At 47.3% G+C, this 22,957-nt stretch overlaps 1 protein-coding gene across 1 annotated transcript in view; it reads left to right on the forward strand.

Annotated features, from left to right (window-relative positions):
- The first annotated feature begins 255 nt into the window (after positions 1 to 255).
- AMN (amnion associated transmembrane protein) overlaps positions 256 to 22,957 on the forward strand; it is a 50,301-nt gene continuing 27,599 nt past the window's right edge. The window contains exons 1-3 of the mRNA XM_026654317.1: positions 256 to 317; positions 9,061 to 9,179; positions 9,266 to 9,310. Of these exons, the coding sequence (XP_026510102.1) occupies positions 275 to 317; positions 9,061 to 9,179; positions 9,266 to 9,310 (207 nt within the window). The 5' untranslated portion in view covers positions 256 to 274. The remainder of the gene's footprint in view (positions 318 to 9,060; positions 9,180 to 9,265; positions 9,311 to 22,957) is intronic.

A 22,957-nucleotide genomic window follows, 5' to 3' on the forward strand; every position in this document is an offset into this window, starting at 1 on the left:
CTGCTCTCACTATTGCATCACGCTCCATGCAGGTTAAAGCAACACTGTGAAAAAATCGGTGAGCTTTGATGAGATGTTAAAAATAACCTGGTCCCTGAGACTGGACAAGTCTCCATGTAAATGAGTTGTATCCCAAAGCATCATAGTTCTCCAGTCTTCTCCCAATGCTTCTGCTCCCCTACAGATTCTCAAGTGTATGAAGCATCATGTGACACTGGCTAGTCCAAAGTTCATTAGAGGGCTGGGAAGGAATGTGCTAGCAGCGGACTGCGAAATGAAGGGTCTGTTTTTCCTCCTCCTTTTCGTGCAGCTCCTTGGTGAGTAATGACAGGACCTGTCTGAGAATGGAGAATGAGGGCAAAATGGCTTTTTCCAGTTCAGGCTTTAGGTAATGTGGAATAAAGCCACGGACTCTGCACTTGGTGACGTATTTCTAATGCAAGTGGAAAAACTCATTTCCAAATGGACAAAGAAAGAGCGGGTGGGCTGTGATTTGCATCTCCTGTTCACTGCACCTCTGCTGCTTGGGTTTCTCGGCTCTTTTTATTTAAGGCTCTGAAGAGTCATCTTCTGTTGAATATGCATATGTATTTAACATTCAGAGACCATGATTCCTCAGCAAAAGGACTGATTAAACAGTCAAGTGATGTTGATATAGAGGCAAAAGGTGCATTAATGCAATACTGTGGTGCATAGTTAAAGTCAGGAATTGCATAAACGGAGGCTGCAACAGTTCGGTTAACTTGGCTGCATTGCACAACTTGGGGCCAGATCCTCAGCTGTGTAATTCAGCCTTACTTTGTTGAAAGCAAGGAAACTATGCCGATTTACCGCAGCTTAGGATATGTCTGTATGTTTTATGGTTCTGGGTATTATACACTTTATAAGGTAAGCTACATATATCCAGCAAAACAGGGATAGAACTGACTACATATATGCAATGGAATGAACTTATGCATTCTGTTAGAACTTTAACCTTTCCTTTTCCTGACTCTGGGGGATTTTAACTCGGCAGTTGTAGCATTGCATTAACAGTTTTTTGTATTTAATTTGGTAGGTTTTTCATCTTAAAAGAAAAAGATAAAACAAAAAATTGCCCATGTTTAGGTTTCAGTTCAGTAAGGTTCTTACGCACATGCCCAATTTAAAACTTGTGAGTTTGTTCTATTGGGTCGGAGTCTCATTACACTGCTCTGGCAATGTAAAGGGGTCTTAAAATGGATTAAAAAATTTGCCTAATTTAAGGCTCCTTCACAACCTTAAATCAGACTCATGCCTGTTTGCTTCAATTAGACTACTTGTGGGCTTTGTTAGGCATGTGTGTACGCACCTTGCTGAACTAGGGCCTTCATAATGTTAGCATTGGAATGGTCCCAGTTTGGCTTTGGAATTCACACTGCATTGAAGGGGGGAGGGAGTGAATTCTCCATATTACTGCCACTATGGTGTGGCTGCAAACCTCCCACTGCAAGGCTGGGTTAGCAGGGCAGCAGCATATCTGTTTCCAATGCAGCCCTCCCCATGTAAAGGACAGAAACATTTTCATTTTAATGACGGTGTGACAGTTCTTGGGGTACCTGGGATTGTAAGTCACCTTGTTACACACACACACACTCACCCCACCTCCAGCATGAGGGAGTCATGTCTGCGCTAGCTCCTTAACACCGCCAGCACATCAGCCTCTCAAGCTCACTCTTCTTTCTGGGATATGCCAGCCCGTCATTGTCTTGCAGGTTAACAAGAGGTACACTCCAGTGCCTGAGTCCCTGTAAAGTAGGGTTACCATATTTTAATTAAAAAAAAGGAGGACACTCCACGGGGCCCGGCCCTGCCCCAACTCCACCCCCAGCCCCACCCCAACTCCAGCCCTTCCCCAAAGTCCCCGCCCCAACTCCGCCCCCTCCCCTGAACACTCCGTCCCCCTGCTCCTCCCCCTCCCCTGCTTCCCGCGAATCAAATGTTTGCAGGAAGCCTGAAACAGGGAGGCAGCAGGTAAGCTGGGGTTGGGGCGGTGGTGGGTGCTAGGAGGCACCGCCCGGTCCGGCCCCCCGGGCCGAGCGACTCCCTCTGGCGGCTGGCTGGCCCCGGCCAAGAGGCTCTGGCCCCGGCGTCTCCGGCCCGGCTCGACTCGGGCCCTGGGGCGCCGGCCCTAGTTCCAGCCGAGTGCGCCGGCCCCGGCCGAGCACCCCCAGCCCCAGCCGAGCACCCCCGACCCTAGCGACTCCAGCTCGGCTCGGGCCCCGGGGCACCAGCCCCGGTCCCGGCCCTGGCCGAGCACCCCCAGCCCCGGTCCCAGCGGCTCTGGCCCAGCTCGGCTCAGCCCGAGCCGCTCAGCTCGGGCCCTGGCCGAGCGGCTCGGGCCCCGGCCCCGGCTGAGTGGCTTGGGCCCCGGCCCCGGCCGAGCGGCTCGGGCCCTGGCCCCAGCCCTGGTCGAGCAGCGCCGGCCCCGACGGCTCCAGCCCGGACCCAAGCCCCAAGACCCCTCCCTATTTTCCCAGACATGTCTGGCTTTTTGGCAATTCCCCCCGGACGGGGATTTGAGGACCAAAAAGCCAGACATGTCTGGGATAATCCGGACGTATGGTAACCCTACTGTAAAGCATTCCCCGGTGAGATCCAGCCCCTGACACTGGCTACTCCCAGAAATCTCAGATCCTCTGCTCCCAAAAAAGCAGTGTACCCCAGTTTACCAGTTTTACCGTAAATCACTGTACCTGTATAACACACAGCACTTGTGAGCACTTATAATAAAATAAAAGAAAGTTTATTTAAGAAAGAATAGAGGTTCCACTAGAAATGAGAGAGAGATGGAAACAAATGGTTACAATATAAACCAAAATCATAAAACGTGAATTAGGGCCTCCATTTATTAATAGTTATCTTTCCTGCCTAATAAAGTAGGTCCCCCGCCCTCAAAGTTCAGTCTGTTGCAGAGCCCAGGAACCAGGATCCAAACATTCATGAAACACCCCTACTCAACAAGATGTCTCCTCTGTGAATGGACACGGTTTCTTCCTCCATCCTGCGATATGCTGAATCAGTCTGTTGTCTCTATTCACAGGCTTTTATAACATTCCTTTTTACCGCCAAGTTCTTTCAATTGTTGGCTGTTGTCTTTGATGGTTTGCCATTGACAGTTGTGGGTTGGGGCAAGGGTAGACAACTGAACGTTGCATTATATCACCGGCTGACCAGAGAGAGGTGACAACTCCCTTCCACTTGAATGGCCCATCACCATGACACAGGATTCCCTGGTGACTAACTTGTACTCCAAGACCATAAGGTATAGTTTTCAGTATAGTTATGTAATTCCTTAAACATTACCCATGCATGCACACCTCACAATGATTGTGAGAACTGGGAAGTTATAAGCTGTCAGCAGAGACCTCACATGCCAGCCTTCCTGTATGGATACCATGAGAGTGGGTATTAGGTGTATTGAGTTTCTCAGGTCTGAGACAGCAGTTGATAGTAAAGAATAGTGAACCCTTTGGTACCAATGGGCCTCTGGGTCACAAAAGAATAAGAATGTGCAGGACGCACTAGACATTTTGGAAAGCGCTTTCTATGGTTTTCAGCCCCTAATGTTAAAGGAGAAGTGGGGGTTTTGTTGGTTGGTTGGTTGTTCTGTTTTGCTGTGTGTTTCAGTAAGACCATAAAACCACACTGTAAGGTCTTGTCTTCACTAGGCAACTGGTGTTATTTTAACATATGTAGGTGTTGGAGGCACAGTCTAGGAAGCCCCCTCCCCTGAGTTTGCCTCCTGAGGTTCCCCACTAAGGTTTAAACCTCGACCAGTTAAAACATGTTAAAACTACAACTGCCCTGTCTACACTATGCTGCTCCCCCCCCCCCCCCCACACACACATTTTAAAAATACCCCTGTTTTTCTAGTCTGCATATGGCCATATGCAGTTGTCTCAATAGCACCCCTGGCCAGGCCACACAAAAAGAATGTTGCAATTATGTTACAAAGGAGATCATTCGGTGCTGCTAAAATTTCAGCAGAACCCCACTTAGAGTCTCTTCCCCATCACTCATAGAGTTCATTTTAACACCTCATCACCACATGAAGTAAGTAATGGCACCGTTGCTTTTACTGGTTAAAAAAGTGGTTAGAATTTTTAACCATGAGAAAAGTGCAAATTTATTTTTACTGTCCAGTAACTCATATGATTGAAACCATTTTACTCAGAATGTTGTCAGTTACATCTTCAGACAGAGACCAACCTTAGAAAATGTTAGCACCAAAGGAAAATGTTTAAAAAATGTTGTACAAAAACAGGAGAGAGGAATGGAAACTATCTTGTAACCTTTTCTATGACAGAGGCTCTCATTTGATCATGCTAATTTCTGGAGTGAGATACACTTTCTAAACTTGTCCCATTTTTATCATTAAAAGATCCACATTAGTATTGTTGGATGGGCAGGTGGGTCAGGCTGGGGTCCTGACTTTGAACCATCATTCCTTAAACTCATCCTCTCAATCCACAACAGACAGAGGGACAGAGACAGAGTGAGACATGCATATTGCTGCATTAGTGATTTTTGCTGGCTGATGGAAGGGTTATACTGATCAGAGCAAATGCTTGTGCCTGTGTCTATAGTAGTTTAAAAATATGGGGGGTATGGAGATGGTTGAGAAGAGGGCTAGTAAAAATGTCAGGAATTCACCAAATTCTTGCAGGATCAGACAATGTGAGACAATCCCCACACAAAGGATTAAACCAAGTCAATGCTCTGTGTCACAAATGCATGTACAGTGGGTCACACAGAATCCAACAGTAGATACACGAAGAGTGGCCTGATCTGAATTACTGTGTGAACTCCATTTATATACACACTTGATAAGACAAACTTCATTTTCATCTGGTTTGGCTGGTGACTGCCTGTGACTGTTTTGTCCACTGTGGCAAGCACATCTCCCTCTTCTGTTACCTTGGCCTCCCCCCCACTACCTTGCTTGTCTATTTAGTCACCCCTTCCATGTTGTTTAAATTGTAGACTGTGGGGCAGGGACTGTGTTTGTACAGTACAATGGGGCCCTAATCCCCATAGAAATAAATAATAAGTAATTTTAACACACCGGTATCTGGTAGTGCAACATTCTCATTTACCACCTGGAGGCCTTGTACATGCACAGACAGTGCTTCTCTCTCAGCCATCAGTGACCCGCAGCCACATGTTAATCACAGCATTGAAAATGTCCCCTGTGCTCACTGATCACAGAGAAGGGAGGATTTTGACATTGCTTAATTTAAGACATACACGCAAGCTATGATGCTTTTTTGCTCCTATGCAGAAAATTCCGTCTCTGGCATATAGAGGCAGAAGGATGCTCTAAGTCTCAGATAAGTCTCTTTAAATCTATCCCAGCAGAATGAAGCAGGCTGTGTGTAATTTAATCAGGGCCAGGCAGGCTGGTTGAATACTGCAGATCTGGTGTGTATATAAACATTGGTTCAAATTCCCAACCGCTGCCTGGTACAACCATTGTCATGCTCCTTTGAATTTGCTATGCACAATCATTAGTGCAAACAGGTTTGTGTTTGCACAAGTGTTTAGGGACTGGCTATTCTTCCTACAATTCCCATATTCGTTTGCAAGGCAGAGGACTTGTGGCGAGACAAGTGTGTTTGTTTGTCTTGTGTAGGAAAAGTCAAGGAGTAGAAACAATATCATGTGACTTAGCTGACCACATGCCTTGAGTAATGAATAATAGTGAAGAGTTCAAATGAGTTGTTTGCAAACAAACCATAAACTGAGGCTGGTTCAGCCAGATTATTTGGCTAATGTTTAGAAATCACCAATCCTCCTCTCTCTCACCAATGGCAGTTGGTCCAATAAAAGCTTTACCTCACTCACCTTGTCTCTAATATCTTGGGACCCACATGGCTACAACAACACGGCCTAGGCATCACTAAGGCATCTGCAGAAGAATCAGTTCATAAAAGTGTAAGCAGAGTCAGGATGAGCTCTACCCTGACATCTGGTGGTGAATTATGGCGAGTGTGGAAAAGAACTCCAGGGGCTGATCTTGTTTGCATAGGCACACCCACTCGCCTGGCATGAAACACAACAACTGAAAATGGTTACTTTGGCTGGTGTGGGATCCCCAGTTTCTCTATTATTGGGGCGGGAAGAATAAAGTTTTGTTACCCTGATTCTGTGAATCAAGGCCAGTGGAACTGTTGTATGACAGAAGGACTGAGTGAGTCCCTCACCATTACCTAAGTAGCACTTGCTTGACAAGGGGCATGGGTTACAAAACCCAGTGAATTGAGAGAGGATGGGGACAGGTATTTGTACCTGATGGTATGGGCCCCCTCTGAGGGTTTGAAACACCAATTGCACTGCCTCCTCTCTCCACTGTTGAATGTCAGAGCTAACTTTGATTCCCTTAGGAGTCTAGTTACAGGCTGCGGAGCTGAATTCACTTTGGGCCAATGGTGCACCAGCACTGGGGCTCCCCTACTATACTATGAGCTGAAATCACTAAGAGCTGAAATCACAAAAGAGCTGATGTTATTAAGAGCTGAAATCACAAAAGAGCTGACGTTATTAAGAGCTGAAATCACTGAGTGCTGTGTTAACTAGTGGGGGAGCCTGAAGCTATATTGCTCAGCAGCTGGCGGAGCAATTTGTGGGGACGACTGGAGGAGCAGCGAGCGGCGTGGAGCCTTGCGGGGCCGGTTGGAGTGGCCTAAGGAACGGCGAGTGGAGCTGTTTGCGGGGACGGCTGGAACGGCTCACAGGTCGGTGAGCGGAGCGGAGCAGCTTGTACAGCGGAGCAGTTTGTGGGATGGCAGGAAAGTGGACTGGCTCGTGGTAAAGGCTGCGGCGGAACCCCCACGGAGAAACAGATGGCTGGCCAGCCTCGGATCACGTAAGGTGCCCCTTAACACCCTGCGTGCCCCCCCCCCTTTTACTCTGGGACTGTACTGACCAGGGACAGAGACTTTGGGGGTTGTTGGACTTTTGGGACTTTGGGTGGTTGCTGGACCCAAGAGACTTTGGGGGTGTCGGACTTTGGGGACTCTGGGTGATTTTTGGTTTGCTGGATTCAAGAACCAAAGGGAAAGGACACAGCCCAATTTGCTGGGGTGGGTTTTGCTCATGGTTTGTGTTGTGAATCCTGTTTGTGGTGTTTTTTCCAATTTTATGCTGATGTCGTTTACCTCATGTTATTAAACATTTTCTGCTACACTCAGACTCCGTGCTTGCGAGAGGGGAAGTATTGCCTCTTAGAGGTACCCAGGGGGGGTGGTATGTAATTGTCCCAGGTCACTGGGTGGGGGCTCGAGCCGGTTTTGCATTGTGTTATTGAAACTGAACCCCTAGATACAGAACCCGGCCCTTGTTGCTGCCAACTAGATGGGCAGAAGGGTTACAAAAGAAAGGCAACAGCTACATTTGTCAGGTAGTTTATCCACTCTGAATAATTGGACCAACTTCCTCATCTTTTACTATGGCATTTTGACAGCCACTCTAGATGGTATTGATTGTTCACAAGTGCTTGAGTCACCATGAGATCCAGTTGCTAAATTAGACCTTGTCTACAAAGGAAAGTTGTACACTGCATTAGATATACTACCGTACTGCCTAGCATGCCGACTCTTTGTACTCTCCAGTCTGTCTGCATCCCTCTGTTGTCTCTTGTCTTTATAAATAATAAAAAATACAGGTATAAAGGTGCTTTGGCTGTAGCAGTGTAGCTATTCCTGTATGGGGCGAAGAATAAGCGTTACCAGTATAATGGCTTGTCTACACTTAAAACTCTTCTGCAGCACTGCTGTACCACTACCTATGCTGACAGCAAGGGTTCTCCTGATGGCATAGGCACTCCATCTCCCCCAAGAGGTGGTAGCTAGGCTGACGGAAGAAGTCTTCCATTGACTTAGCACTGTCTACTCGGGAACTTAGGTTCGCTTAACAACTTTGCTCAAGGGTGTGCATTTTTCACCCCCCTGAGTGACTGAGTTAAATCAGCCTAATTTTCTAGTATAGACTAGGCCTCGGGCACATTTATACAGCTATGACTGTCTCCACATTAGGGGTTGTGCCAGTATAACTGGATTGGTAAAAAATCCCATCTCTAACCGACATAGTTATCCTGGTATAAAATCCATGTCTAGACTAGGCCTTACTTGCTGTTCTTGTTTAAAATCATTTGCATTTTTTTCTTGCTCTTTTGCCCTTACTCTACACCCGATCCCAGCTGGCTCAGTGGTTACTCAGCCCTGACCCAATTAAACTCCTGTCTCCTTCGGTGAGTAATAATAACGCAACTGCAGAGATAAATAAGAGGAGAGGCGTAGACTTGGTTGACTGGTGAGTTGGAAGAACATAAAGGAAGGTGCTCAACATGGCAGGAGCCAGTGTCACCAACTCTCATGATTTCATCATGAGCCTGACAAATTGAGGTGTTTTTCTTAAGCTCCTGGAGTCATGTTATTACTTGAGAATCTCAGCTTTCATTAAAAAAAAAAAAGTTTCTAGTCTTCCTGGCTGCGGACAAAAGCTTGCAAACATGGCCTGTAAAGGCTCAGAGACCAGAAGGCAGATCAAAAGGACCCAACAGGTAGTATTATTCAAATCTGATGATTTTAAAGCCAAACTCATAGGGTGCGGGAGGGGCCTGAATCATGGTGTTTTGAATGCGTTGGGTTGGCAGTCCAGAGGCGCTGCACAGGAGAAGGCTCTTACACCAGCAGTGCGTAGGTTGCAAACCAGTGGCAAAGTCAGCAAGTTGATGAGCATTTTGCCTGAGTAAGATCTGAGGAACAGCTGACATGACTGGGCCCTCTAGTTCCAGTCTGAGACACTGGCAGCTCATTTCTTTGCAGAGTGTTGTTTATCTTTGTGTGACTGTATTAATTCATTCTGGGAGGAGTTTGGGGGCTATACAGGGCCGGATCCTCAGCTGGCGTTAGTTCCTGTAGCTCCATTGACCTCAATAGAGCTACAGTAATATACACTATCTGGCCCACAGCGTGTCTGGAAATTGCTGTGTAGAAACAGAATAGAATTGAATTCCATTTCTTTCTTTGCCTCGCCTAGCTGCTTCGATTGCTGTGTACAAACAATGGATTCCAAACACCAATTTTGAAAATGCTTCCAACTGGGATAAAGGCAGAATCCCGTGTGCTAACGATATGGTCCTTTTCAAGAGTAATCAGGTATTTGATTTTCAAAATAGCATTCATTTGGGCCAGTCTCTACCTGCTTGTAGAAAATGCCCTCAGCTTTTTTGCATTTCTTGCAGGAGATCTCGGTCTTCGTCCAGTCAACTCACTCTCTGACAGCCATGGTAAGGACACGTACTGCAGCACCAAATGTGGTAGTGATGAACGCTGTCAAAAATATGAGACAGGGCCAGCTAAGTGACACAAGGACTGCCGCAGTGCAGGATACCTGGGTTCCCTAGCCGCTTCTGGTGTCTCATCCGATGACCTGGCTGGCTCAGGTGTGTTTTCACAGGCAGCTGGAGTCATGGGGGGCGGGTGGACCCCCCCTTCGGGGAGGCTAGCCCCCTGGCCCTGCTCCTTCCTCCCAAGGCCCAAACTCCTGTGGCCAGAGCCCTGAGCCCTCCTTCCCGCCTGCCATGGTTGGAGCCCTGAGCCCACCCACTCCCGCTCCCCCCACACCTGGAGGAGCCCCAGGCAGGCCCGAGCCCTCTCTGCCCCCCTCCTCCCCACACCTCCATGGCTGGAGGAGCCCCGGGTTGGCCCCAGCTGCGCCTGGCCCCAGCCATACCTTCCAAGACCCAGAGCCACTCGGTGGGAAAAGCAAAAGTTCTTCTCAAAGAACGCTGAGCTTTTTATATGCACCATGCAGGTTCCGGGGTGGCTGAGGAGGTGGTATCTGCTACTCAGCTTCCCAGGTTCATCAGTAATGTCTCTGGAGTCCAGGGAGAACCTGGGAAGCTGAGTAGCAGATACCACCTCCTCAGCTTAGCCTCCCCAGGCCTATTATACCTACCACCTATGGTTGGAGTTTTGCTGGGAAGGCCAGGGTGGGTGAAGTGTTACAGAACTTCATATTGGTTGTTTTTGGAACTGTGTTGGTGCTGTTCTCCAAGGAAGCCATTCATTGTCCAGGCTGAGCAAATAGCACTCTTCTTGTTTCCATGAGGAGAAAAATGCTGGTTCTGACTTGCACCACAGTCACCCCAGGATAACCAGACATATTAATGTAGTTCATGGGGGGTGGTATCAGAGCTGGTGGGAGGGGAGGCATTTGGAAAGAAATCAAATTATCCTCCAATGCAACATTGTGGTGGCGGTGTATGTAGGAGGGATCAAGCCAAGGCTCTGGGGCTGAGGGCTCCTACGTGGTGAGGTTGTACCTAGAAGGGGTGCTCAGTTCTGGGCATCCACATCTCAGAGAGATAGCATTAACCTGGAGGGAGGGCAGAAAAAAGCATCAATATTGGCTCTGGGGGTGAAGGGAGGAACCAGCACAGAACGCGGTATTTATACAGTAGCTTGAGCAAGTGAATGAATAAGATCCAGTGCTGAGAAGTTCTGAGCTCCTTCATCTTCCACTCACTCCCGTGGTAGCTGAGAGCACTCACTGCCTTCTGGGAGGGTATTTGAAGGGCATAAAAACAGCAGGGGGTTGTAATGGAGTGTCATGGGATCAGGTGAAACAAAGGAGAAGTTAAGATGGCCACAAGGGAAAAAATCCTGTTGGCAAAATAATATTAACAATAACAATTTTTGTGCATGAGGCCCCATATACTGTAGCATTCTAGTTCGTAACAAAAGCTACCAAGCGAAAACACCATCAAGTCCTCAAACAGATCTGAGAGCTGCTGTACGGTGCCAAAAAAAAATCAATGGAATAGCCTCCCTGCGGGAAGCAGTGGAAGTGCTATCACTTGAGTTAGAGCTCGTTGTCCGTCTAGTCACTGACTTCCATGGGGACTACCCATGTGCATAGAGCTAAGCAGGTGCTGTAGTGCTTGGCTGGATCAGGGCCATAGTGAGGAGTGTGGTATAAGAACTATATCATCAGGGCCACAGACACCAGTGTGCCTTTCCTGTCTGGCTCTCTGCCCACTCTGTGGTAGTTCCAGGTTATCCTATCATTGCTGAGCACCATTTAAAAACTGACAGGACAGAGAGAGATCGAGGATACGCTGTAGGGAGCACTAGCGTTTGCAGGGGGATGAACTAGGCAGCTTAATGGGTCTTTCCTGTTTTTTATTTCTTGTCAATGAGAGGCTCTTCAGGATGTCAGAAGTGCTCCATACACAAGGAGAGGTATGAACTCTCAGTTGGCACTTTCCATTCATTCAAAAATATCATGCTTAGCTAATGTCCCAAATCTTTTCCCCTCACTTCACTAAGCTCTCTTTGAATAGTGACCATTTTTAGAGGGTTTCAAAAATGTATCATGTAGGGAGGAAATGGGAGTTTAAAGCAAATTGTGTGATGTGTGCACGGCCCTGGCAGGCAGCCAGATATTCCTGTTAACCGCGATCATGTCACACCAAAGTCAGTCTGTCTTGATTTCTGTGCAAAGAACATTTGCTCATGGAAATGGCAGCTGAGGTTGCCATGGTGACCTGATTTTTCTAGCTGTCCTTATACCTATTATAATTGGACTTGTTTTGGGCAATTCTAATGTACCCATCACCTTAGCATCCAGGCCCTAGGATTTTCACCCAGATGTGATCTAGTTGTGACAAAATTGTCCTTGTCATTTTTTTATTTTTAGCTGCCATAAGTACTTTGAAAACTGTCCTTGGCCACTTTCCTTTTTGTGTGTGTCACTGTATCCAAATAGGCCCTATAAAATGTTGGACTATAATTTGTACAAGCTGCCTAAACTACTGATCGCTTTGGTGCTTTAATAACACAGAGTGCCACATTTAACTCGTCTACAAATGCTTGGAGGAATTATCATCTATCTATCTATCTAAACTATAAAATACGGAATTTGTAAATGATGTGAATATTAGCAGGAAAAAATGTGTATATGAAATATGTACCAATATAATTGTTAAATGATGTGAAATTTTCTAGAAAAAAATAAGTGCCAAATATCGGTTCAGTAGATTTTATTTTGTTTACTGATTAATGGATAATATTTATAAAGTACTTTGCAATCCACTGTTGAAAGTGCATAACTGCAAAGTATTTATTATTATTCATTATGGCATTAGCCTTTCAAAAAGAAGCTTAACAGCTAAGATTTAAAAAAACCTAAGACAGACCATATCTCCTGAGCAAAAAATAGACAGACCTCATAAAAGCTTAATACAAATAACAACTTCATCTGTAATGGAATAGGAATTCTGTCTTACCTGAAGGACTTATGAGGAAACATTGACGTACCGGGATTCTACAGCAACTAAGAAAGGGTCAAGTTATTCAAGCAGACTGAAGAAACTGTTACCTTGCCTGGGTACTGATCTAAGCACCACATTGTGCTATGGTTTTTAAGCAGAACTTGCCATTTGAAATGAATGCTGCAGTTGTGCTTAAAAATAAATAGGCTGCTGCAGACCTCAGTAACTAGTTCATGTCTAAGAGGCAGGTTTGTCCCTTGCCACGCGTCGGCGTTAGGTGGTGAGGATTTAGAGTGGTAAATATAACGCATCTCACCGGCACAGCAGCTTTTCCCTCATGTCTATTACATCTTTCTCAATATACATGATGGAGGGCTTGATCCTGCAACTTGCTGAGCACCCTCAAGTGCCCATGGAAGCTAATGGGAGTTGAGGATGCTGCGCCCTCCCAGAATCAGACCCTTAACTAGCTGCTAGCTTTGCTGCTGTGACGTCAGACCCTTAGTCCCAGCCTGACTCCCAAACCTCCTCCCCGCTCCCTTAGTTTGCACCCCAGAGGATGTGTCTGGCGTCAGCTGACGGGAGCTCTGCTATGAGAATCTCAGCTGAAGATTTCATTCTTGCCATGCTCTGAGGGATTTTATGTCTAATTACGGCTCTGAACCTCCTCAGCTTTAGACAATTATTTTGCAGCATATTATGTAGGCTTCTAATGAATGGGAATGTGCTGAAGTCATTTAGCCTCAGAATTTATGTTTTATAGGATTTTTGTGAGATAGGAACCCAAAGCGAAAGCCCTCAATCTTCGGGGAAGTTGGGATCCTCAGCTAAATCCAAAGGCCTCTGCTTAGGTCCCTTTCTGTGAAATGGACCCCGACTGGAACAACTGACTCTGAATTTTGCCTTTTGGATCTGATGGCTATAAAGTGGGTCCAGACACTCTCCAGATCTAACCCCATGAAAAGACTTAAGTCATGCCAAATCAGAGTGCCAAGTTATTACTTTTTAATATTAACATGGCACCACGAATGTACGTGGTACTTTAAAGATGTGGAACAAGACTCCAATCTTGCCCGGAAGAATTTACAGTCAAAACGCACTACAAAATATATGGGGTCGGATCCTCAGCTGGTGTGAATTGTCACAGCTCCTTTGACTTCAACAATTTACAACAGCTAAAGGTCCACCTCAGGGCCCTTTGCATACTGACCCAAGTGCTGCTGCTGTAAAACAAGGTGTCTCTAAACAACGAGACTGACAGCAGGCCCCCAATCAGCCACCGTATATAATGCAGACCATTCATTTGGTCAAAGTGTAACAGACATAAAGATTTACACTGTATTGATCAGACCAAGTTTTCTAGGTTTCTGGTTCAGCTCAGCTCTCTCCATGTGTGGTAGGTGGGTTTCTGTTCTTTGTCACCAGGTGATAAAAATAATGCCAAGGTTCAGGATTTTTTAAAAATCAAGGAATTGATCTGCCCCCTCACTCCTGGGAATGGCCTAAAATTTGGTGACTGGGTCATCAGAAAAATTGATTTTCAGGATTAGAGAGAAAGGCAGAAATGTGACTGTATCCTCAATATTTCTGTGAAATTAATCACATAAATCAGCAGGACTACATTAAGCTTTTGAGTCTCCATGGAGACGCTATACAGCCTTTGGCCAAAGAAGTGGCCGTCACATACCGTACAATCAAAGGGCGAAATTCAGATAAGGGACTTAAGCTCCTATTGACTTGAGTGATTTCAATGGGAATTAGGCACCTAAATACCTCTGAGGATCTGGATCTTATAGATCTCGTCCCTGCAAGTTTTCCACATCTTCTTTCTTCATTTTCCTTTTCTTACTTCCATCCTATTCGTTCTACTTGTCCCCTTTTCAGATATTTTGTAGACAGTTGTTATGCCCATAGTCTTAGCGTAGTAGACAAGCTAATTCTCAATATTTAGCTCTTTTTATCTTTCCTCAGAAATCAGTCCCTTCGTCCCTCTGATCATTTTTGCTGTTCATCTCTGAATTCTCATCAGTTTCTCTACATCTTTTTGACATTGAGGCACTCAAAACTGACTGCAGTGTTCCAGGGGTGCTCCCAGTTTATGGCCGCTGGTGGTGTCCTGCCTGTCCACATGGGAATACACAGCATGACAAAACCTTGGTGCTCTGTGTGTGTGTGTGTGTGTGTGTGTGTGTGTGTGTGTGTGTGTACAAAGTAGTGTTGAAGGGCTAAATAGGATATGGAGGTTATCATTTTTTGTTTTGATAGCCAATTCTGGATTTTGTAGAGAATCAATGTAACTCAATATTCCAGCCGGCTCTGCAATGACATTTAGCTGTGATGCAGGGAGAGAAAGTGTGCTCTTCTTATTCAGCTAGAATCTTAAAAACAGGAACTTATTTTATGCTCTTGGGGTTAAAAAAAATCAATGTGTAAAAGCCTGCTGCATCTCTTTGGAACTGTCCTCAGTGCTGTCACTCATAGGAGCCACCTGTCAAAATCTCACTCCACACATTAATCTGCCCTGGATCTAGCCCAGGTTTAACAAAGCCCATAAACTGGCTGTGCGTGACAGTCTAACGGGAGCTGAGCAGAAGCTGGCTGTTGCAATTTACCTCAGAGAATACAGGATTCACCCTCTGCATTGTCGGCCATGAGGTACTCAATATACATAAAGCTTGGTATCCTATAGGCTGTGCTCGAAGGGCTTGCTCTGGCAAGATGCTGAGTGCCTTCAGCTCCCAATGATCAGCTTCTGAGCGGGGCCCCGTGAACATGCTGGGAGTTTGGAGGACTCGGCACCTGGCAGAACTGGGCCCTTTCTTGTACAAGTCAGTAATTTGGACAGAAGCCAAATTTGGGTTGTTAGTGGATCAGAACCTGGCTCTAGGTCACCACTTCAAATCCAGACTAGGGGTACAATTTTCAAAAGTACCTAAGTGATTTAGGAGCCATTTTCAAAATGGGCTTGAGCACTTAGGGCAATAAAAGGCAGTATTTCAAAGTTATTGCGGCACCTAAAGATGTGGTAGGCGCCTAGTGGGATTTTCCAGAAGTACTGAGGTGCCTAGCGCCTATTGAAATCAATGGGAATTAGGTGCCTAGGCGCTTTTGAAAATCCCACCAGGCACCTATTGCATCTTTAGGTGCCTAAATACCATTGAAAATTTGGCCCTTAGGCGCCTACATCTCAATGAATGTCAATGGGACTTAGTCACCAAAGTCACTTAGGTGCTTTCAAAGATTTTACCCTCGGTTTGTATTGGCTGGAAGTTGTTCCGATCTGATGGCTGCTCAGTAGCACACTGAAACTGAGTTCTGTAGCCTCAGATCAGTTCCCAGTGGATCGGTGGCCAGATCTGAAGAATCACCACCTCAGCTGGAGCGAAATGGCTTGGATGGTGATGCTGCCCACACCGAGAACAAGGACTAACTGGACAATGGAGACTGAACTGCGTGCTCCCCTCAGGAATGGGCCCTCTAGGAGAGGGCTGAGGTGCATTGGCCAGAGAGGCTTGCAGTGCTGCTGCCCACATCGGCCGTTTGGTCTCCAGGGCCACTCCCAAATCTGTCAAGCAACTGTGCAGCCATTCTATTGACATGGCTGGAGTAGCCCTGTGTGCCCCTAATGTAGCCCTATTGTGGGGAGGGGGCAGAGACCATGCAGTGATGGCTTTTCTGGCTCCATCCCCATCCTTAACCGTGCTCCACCCCCTGTCCTGCAGCCAGCCCCCCCATCTGTCTGATCTGCCCCACACATCCGTGGCAACCACCTGGAATCCTTCCCCTTCCTTTGTGCAGTGGAACGGCATTGGGCCTGTGGCCTTGGGGATCCCTTGTGAACGTATGGTTATTTTTGTAACTGTCTCCCCCCGCAGCGAGTGAAGTGGGGCAGCGCCTGCCTGCGGCTGGTGGAACGTGCACCGCTGAACGGGGGGTATGGATGAAGAAGCTCTGCAGATGTAAACAAGGGGGTTATTGCAGCATCAGCCAATTTATGCAGGTCGTCTCTCTCCTCACTCTGTTATGTGAAAGGAGAAGAGTGGCCATAGCAACCTCCGCATTGGTAGCTTACGGAGGCTGCTGCTGAGCGCCCAGGCTCATCTGTGAAACACACATTCCCTGGTTAATGTGCCTTGCACACGTACGCCTTAATAATGTGGTAAGGACAAGATGTGCACGTGAACCCTAGCACACTGATCCTCCTTAAAAGTGCGGGAATGAATGCTGATCCTCATGCGCCGCACAATCCTGCAGAGAGAGGGGAAAGAAATATGTTTAAAAACCAGTCGAGTTGCCTGCATGCAACTGGGAATTAGCATTCTAACCCTGGACTCGCTCTCCAACATCTGTTCCACCGCTGTCTGAGTCAGATGTCAGCGTTGCAAATGGCTTCTAGTACTGCCAATCTCATGCAGGCCCTTTGCTATTCAGGCTGGCGGGTGAAACAAGCACACAAACGCGCAGGATTGCTGGTGTGCAAAGTGCTCATCTCCCCGGGTTATATTTGTAGTCACCTAATTGTAAGAGCAGAATGTACTAAGCTTTGCAGCAGGACACTCCTCTGTTTCTGGTAGAGGTTGATCTTGAAATGCCAACTGCTCTCCTGGGGCCTGGTTCTAATGAATTGCAATGTTTCACACTAGTCCTAGGCACTGTAGGTCCCTTAGCTTCTGAAACAGCAGGAATGCTGGCTAAATATACAGAGAGGAAGGACGATTTTCCCTGTGATGCAGGTGGAAATCTGTGCATGTCAAAGGGCATCTTAGGAACCTGTGTGTTATGTATCTATGTGTGCATAAAATTACAGGGCCAAATCAAACACAATTCCCATTGACTCCTGGTGAATGTGAGAAAGGACTGCAATCAAAGCCTGTGAGGTCATGCAGCCCAACCCCTCCTGGAGCATGGTTGTTCCCTACAAAACAGTTCCTAGAGCTTTTCAGATACTATCGTTTCCTGTTACTCTTAGGAACAGCAACAGACTAGAGCAAAACAAAACTCTGTTTAGATTTCTTACACTGTATAGGAGAAGCCTTCTCAAGGGCAAAATAGCATGTTAGGCCATGTCTACACTACAGCTGTTACAGTGGCAGCGTTCCAGAGCAGCACCTGTGTCCCTGTAGCAGCTGTCGCATAGACGCTTCCTGTATCCATAGAATGGGTTTTTCCATTGATGAAGTTAATCCAGCTCTCCGAGAGGCAATAAAAACAATTCATACTAGGGTCTCGCACGTAAACTCTTCAGCACAGGGACTTTGGCTTTATTTGCCTGTCACCACGGACAAACTTATTGTGCTATGTAAAGAAATATACATACTGCTGTGAGGCCTACAAAAGACTTGACAATGGCTAGATAGCTGGTGTGATGAGACCACTGCCTATCATGCTGATCAATACTGTCTCATTGTTTCCTTACACTCCCCCTTCTGTCTATATCCATCTGTTGTCTCCTGTCTTAGACTGTCAACTCTTTGGGGGCAGGGACAGTCTTTCTGTTCTGTGTTTGCTCAGTGTCCTGATCCTTGACTATGATTCCTAGACCCTATGGTAATGCAAATAATAAATAGTAATAATTGCTAGTATATGGTGCTTTTCACCTGTTGAGCTTAAAGTGCTATGTGAAAGTGGGTTAATCTAAATAGCCCCAGTTTATAGATGGGGAGCCACCTGTACAGTCCCATTGTCTTCCTGTTCTGCCCTCACTGACACCTGGACAAGCATGGAGAATTTAATGGAGCTATGCTGATAGCAACCGTTGTAGCTGCTAGCACAATCACCTCATTCCTTGCCACAGGACTAAAATTACCCATAATCCTGGTGTATTTCAGAGGGAAAAGAACAGGAAGCTGGAGTATAGGGATTATGGGGGTGGATGTTTTATGCCTATATAAGGCAGCTCTGGAACAAACGCTCTCTCTCATATTATTATCCAGCAGAGAGGGAATTTAAATATCTAGGTTAGCTGGTTGCTGACAACGGCCGTCCTGCGATGCCCAGCATCATACCAAAGCAGTTTGGTACAAATGGCAGGAGCTGACCCCAGTTCAAGATGCCAGTAAAGTTAAAAGGTAGAGTGTATAAAACTGTAATTCAATCTGTTCTAATGCATGGAGCAGAGACCTGGCCAGCCACCAGCAATCAGCATTCTTTCCACTCCAGAAACGATGATGTTGAGATGCATGCAGTGTCAAGATGGTCAAATGGTTGGACACTCTGTGATAGAAAATGAAATAAGGTTGTGAGGGACCTAATGCAGGTTGCCCGAGTTGAAGAAAAGTTGAGGGAGGCTAGGCTACATTGGTATGGACGTGACCATGGAGACCTGAGAGTGATATTGGTTAGGATGGCCCTTGCGATGGTCATGGTGGACAGAAGACAATCAAGGGGAAAGCCAAAGACTTGGTACGTGGACCAGATATCAGTGGATCTTAGAGAGATCAGTTTGCATGACAGCCAGGTATGTAATCATGTGTGTTAGAAAAAGGCTACAAAAGTCGCTGAGCCTGAATAGGGAAGTGGTAAGAAAGAAGAAGAGATTTAGCAGAGAGAGAAAGGAATCAAGTGACAGTGGGGGTGGAGAGCTCTCACTGGGCTAGATCAGTACAGGACCTGGGCTGGTGGGTGGTGATTTTGCCTTTAGCAACCCAAAAAATTGGTGGGCACATTACAGGTATCTGTGCTTTAAAACCCACTTTCTATTTGCTTGATCAATAAATGAGTTAGCAGCTGTGCTCTTAGCAAAAGACCATCGCTTCAGCTATTGGCAACGATCCAGCTGTACAGAATCGAGATTGGGCCGTCAGGCTGTGTCAGTACAAATGACAGTCTAGAGATGGATTTCTCTGGGGAATCCTATTCATTTGCAGGTGTGCTCCTCGGGGAACAGGAACACTGCACAATCTATTGATACAGCTCAGTGCACCAGGCATCCAGGACAGTGACCAAAACAGGGGAAAGAGACCCTAACATTTATTCTAGGGCTCTTCCATACACAGTGAACAAGGGGCTCTAGTCTGGTGACGAGAACAGGGGACTAGTAGTCAGCCCTCCTGGGTTCTAGCTACACTTCTTCCACTGGAACCTCAGGTAAATCATTAAGTCTTTCCGTGCCTCATAATAACCTCCTAGGGGCTGGGTTAAGAACTGCTGGATTGATCCTTTTTATTTTAACTTAAAATCACTGGGTGACGTGCTGGCCCCATTGAGGTCAATGGCAAAACTCCTGTTTACCTCAGTGAAGCAAGGATTTCACCCATTTTGCCTGGGATAATTTGCACCTTGATTTCTAGCAGCCTGTAACAGGGTGAGCTCTTTTACCGCTCTGTTGCCTCCCAGTGGCCCATCCAGGAATTAGCCCACCACATGGTCTGACACCCCTTCCTGTGGTTGCTCAGCCTGTTGTCCCACTCACTCACTCCATGGCCTCTCTCATGTGCCCAGACCTGCAGTGCTTTCTTCTTTGTGGCGTAGCCTTCTGGCCAAGACACATTGAAATTCTCCCCCTTTCTTGGGTATTATCCAAGTCTCCTTCCAAACTCTCCCCAGGAGTCCCCAAATGGACTGTCCGTAGTATGCCACCCCCACAGTGACTTGTAGGGGAACCCAGGCCCACCCTCTACACTAGCTTCCAATCCAGGGACTCTTGGCCCAGCAACTCAGGGCTTTATTCTCCCAGCCCTTACTGCTTATGACAGGGTACTACTCGCCCCCTTGTATCAAGGAGCGTGACTGCAGGCTTCCTGACTGCAGCCACCTTCTCTCTTGCCGGCTCCCTGGCTTCATAGAAGCCCTGCCTGTTTCTGCCCAGGTGAGCTTCATCCCCAATTAAGCCTCATTGCGTCCTAGCTCCCCTCCAGGTGAAGCCCATGCTAATTGGCCCCTCTTGCATAGGCACTGACAAGGCTGGCACACCCACAGGCAGCCAGCTCCCCTCCCACCCCAGCGCCTCCCACCCACCAGCAGTCCTGCTGATCAACTCCTTCCTCTCCCTCCCAATGCCTCCCGCCCACCGCAATCAGCTGTTTCGCAGCATGCAGGAGGCTCTGGGAGGAAGGGGGAGGAATGGGGAGAGGGCACACTCAGGGGAGGGGGCAGAACCGGGTGGGAAGAGGCAGGACGGGGTGGAGACCCCCCCAGACTCAGCGGAAGCTGGCGCCTATGCTCTCTTGCCTACATTAACCCCTCCAGGGGGCAGTGTGTGGTGAAAGCCCCATCATACAGCGCTAGTAACATTTGCCATTATTACTCTAAAGAGGGGAGTGTCTTTGGGAACCCATTGAGGACTAGAGCCTGTAGGGCTTGGGGCACTGACAGTACTTGCCTCTGAGCCCAGTAGTGAGCTACCTGCTATCTAGAGGGGACTGGTATCCCAAAGCCCTCACAGCTGCACCCTGCAGTGGGATTGGTTACAATACTCTTATAATGAAAGGCTACACAATCCCCTTCTTGGCAAGGCCTTCTCTCTGTGCAGTAAGTGTAGGCTGGCTAAGTGGTTAGGGCACTAGCCTGGAACCCAACAGCCCTCAGTTCAATTCCCTGCTCCACCACTGACTTTCTGTGAGACCTTGGGCTTGAGACACTGGCCTCTTGGTGGCTCAGTTCCCCATCTGTAAAATGGGGATAATGACCCTGTTTTATCTCCCAGGGCTGTTGTGAGGATAAATACCTCAAAGATTGTGTGGTACTCGGATGTGACAGCAATGGGAACTGGACCAGTACCACAGAGAGCCAGGAACTGACTGATACTAGAGGCCCTGCTGTCCTTGGGAGGAACTCAGGCAGAGTACCAGAATTGCCAGCAGATCAAGGGAAGAGATTATTTGGCACTGGTGAGGCCATGCCTGGAATATTGCGTCCAGTTTTGGGTCCCCCACTACAGAAGGGATGTGGACAAATTGGAGAGCGTCCAGCGGAGGGCAACGAAAATGATTAGAGGGCTGGGGCACATGACTTACGAGGACAGGCTGAGGCAACTGGGGTTATTTAGTCTGCAGAAGAGAAGAGTGAGGGCGGATTTGATAGCAGCCTTCAACTACCTGAAGGCGGGTTCCAAAGAGGATGGAGCTCGGCTGTTCTCAGTGGTGGCAGATGACAGTACAAGAAGCAATGGTCTCAAGTTGCAGTGCGGGAGGTTTAGGTTGGATATTAGGAAAAACTTTTTCACTAGGAGGGTGGTGAAGCACTGGAATGGGTTACCTAGGGAGGTGGTGGAATCTCCTTCCTTAGAGGTTTTTAAGGCCTGAGGTTTTTAGTTTGTGTTGGTCCTGCTTTGAGCAGGGGGTGGGACTAGATGACCTCCTGAGGTCTCTTCCAACCCTGATATTCTATGATTCTATGATGTTCGTTTAGCTGAAGTTTGCATGGGTTGTGCAGAATTGTTGTTCAAAGTCATCAAGTCTTAGTAGTTTCACTTGGTTGCATCCAGACACAAATGTGGTTCCATCCCAAATCCACTCGACCATTCTGACACAGTCTGGATCACAGGAGATGAAGTGGGTGAGAACCGAAGTGCCTCGGCAGCGCTGGGACGGGGAGTTCGCATAGTGCCTGACCACCCTTCATTCTGGTTGCAAACAGCATGGACCAGCCCAGCTCCGAAATATGCAGCCTTCCATTTTTAAAGTGCTAACTGTTTATGTTTAGGAACCTTGTTTTATTGGCTGTCCCTAGCGTTGGGATTTAGCTGCCAGAACGAATGAGTTTAGGCTTGATCCTGCCCAGAGCAGGTGCAGCAGCAGCAGCAGCAGCAGGTTGTGCATATAAACTCAAGGTAAAGAGTGATGAGCCGACAGAGCAGAAGAACTGATCCTGCATTAATGAGAGTGCTGCTGCCAAGCTGCTCCAGCCTAGCTGCAGGAGTGAGGCTTAAGGGGAAGCACGAAGTTAAGCGGCTCAATAGCACGTGGAGGATTGTGCTTTTTCCCAGGTTTCCTTAGATACACCCAGTCTTTGCCCACTCCCCACCTTTTATATCCTGCCCTCTTGCAAGTTGGGAAGGACACAAGGGATGGGTTCCTCAGTGCAGTGGACTGTGCCTAGCACTTACTCTTACTTGTGCCTGCTAGTAGCCTTTGCTCACTTGGATGGCCCCCAAGGGCCAACGGGATCAATGCCCCAGTTGAACACTTCATCCCTGGAATAACACCAGAAGTCTGATCTCTCTCTCATGGAGAACGTCCATGACACTGGGTTTCTCAGCACTGAAGAGCACTGTGCGGAGCAAGGGAGGAGATGCAGTTCAGGAAAAGGGCTTTGTTCTCAGCTTGCCTGTAGATCTGAAGCAGGGCATGCAGCTGATCCTCAGTGCTGGTGGTTACTGGATCCTTTCTCGCGCTGCACAGAGCGTGGAACGTGCCGTGTCATCTTTACATGATCTGACAGGCCATGTCCAGTCCCCTCATTCAGTCTAGGCCATTAAGCCTTATTAAAAGGATTTCTGTTCATTTATTATTGCCTTTGGCATGCTCTGCTTAATCAGCCTATTTGGGGCCGGCCTGGGCATGGTCATAGTAATGTGATTCTACGGGGATGTCTCGCCTCTCTTGAGACCAGCAGCTAAAGCTGTTACAACCTCAGAAGCTAACAGTATGTAAGTAACTGTGCCAGTGTTAGTCTGGGAACGAAGCTGGATATGAGTCAACAGGGTGCCCTTGTTGCCAA

This window comes from Terrapene carolina, unplaced genomic scaffold, assembly GCF_002925995.2.
Source record: "Terrapene carolina triunguis isolate 2854851 unplaced genomic scaffold, T_m_triunguis-2.0 Scaffold189, whole genome shotgun sequence".
In the NCBI taxonomy this organism is placed as follows: domain Eukaryota; kingdom Metazoa; phylum Chordata; order Testudines; family Emydidae; genus Terrapene; species Terrapene triunguis.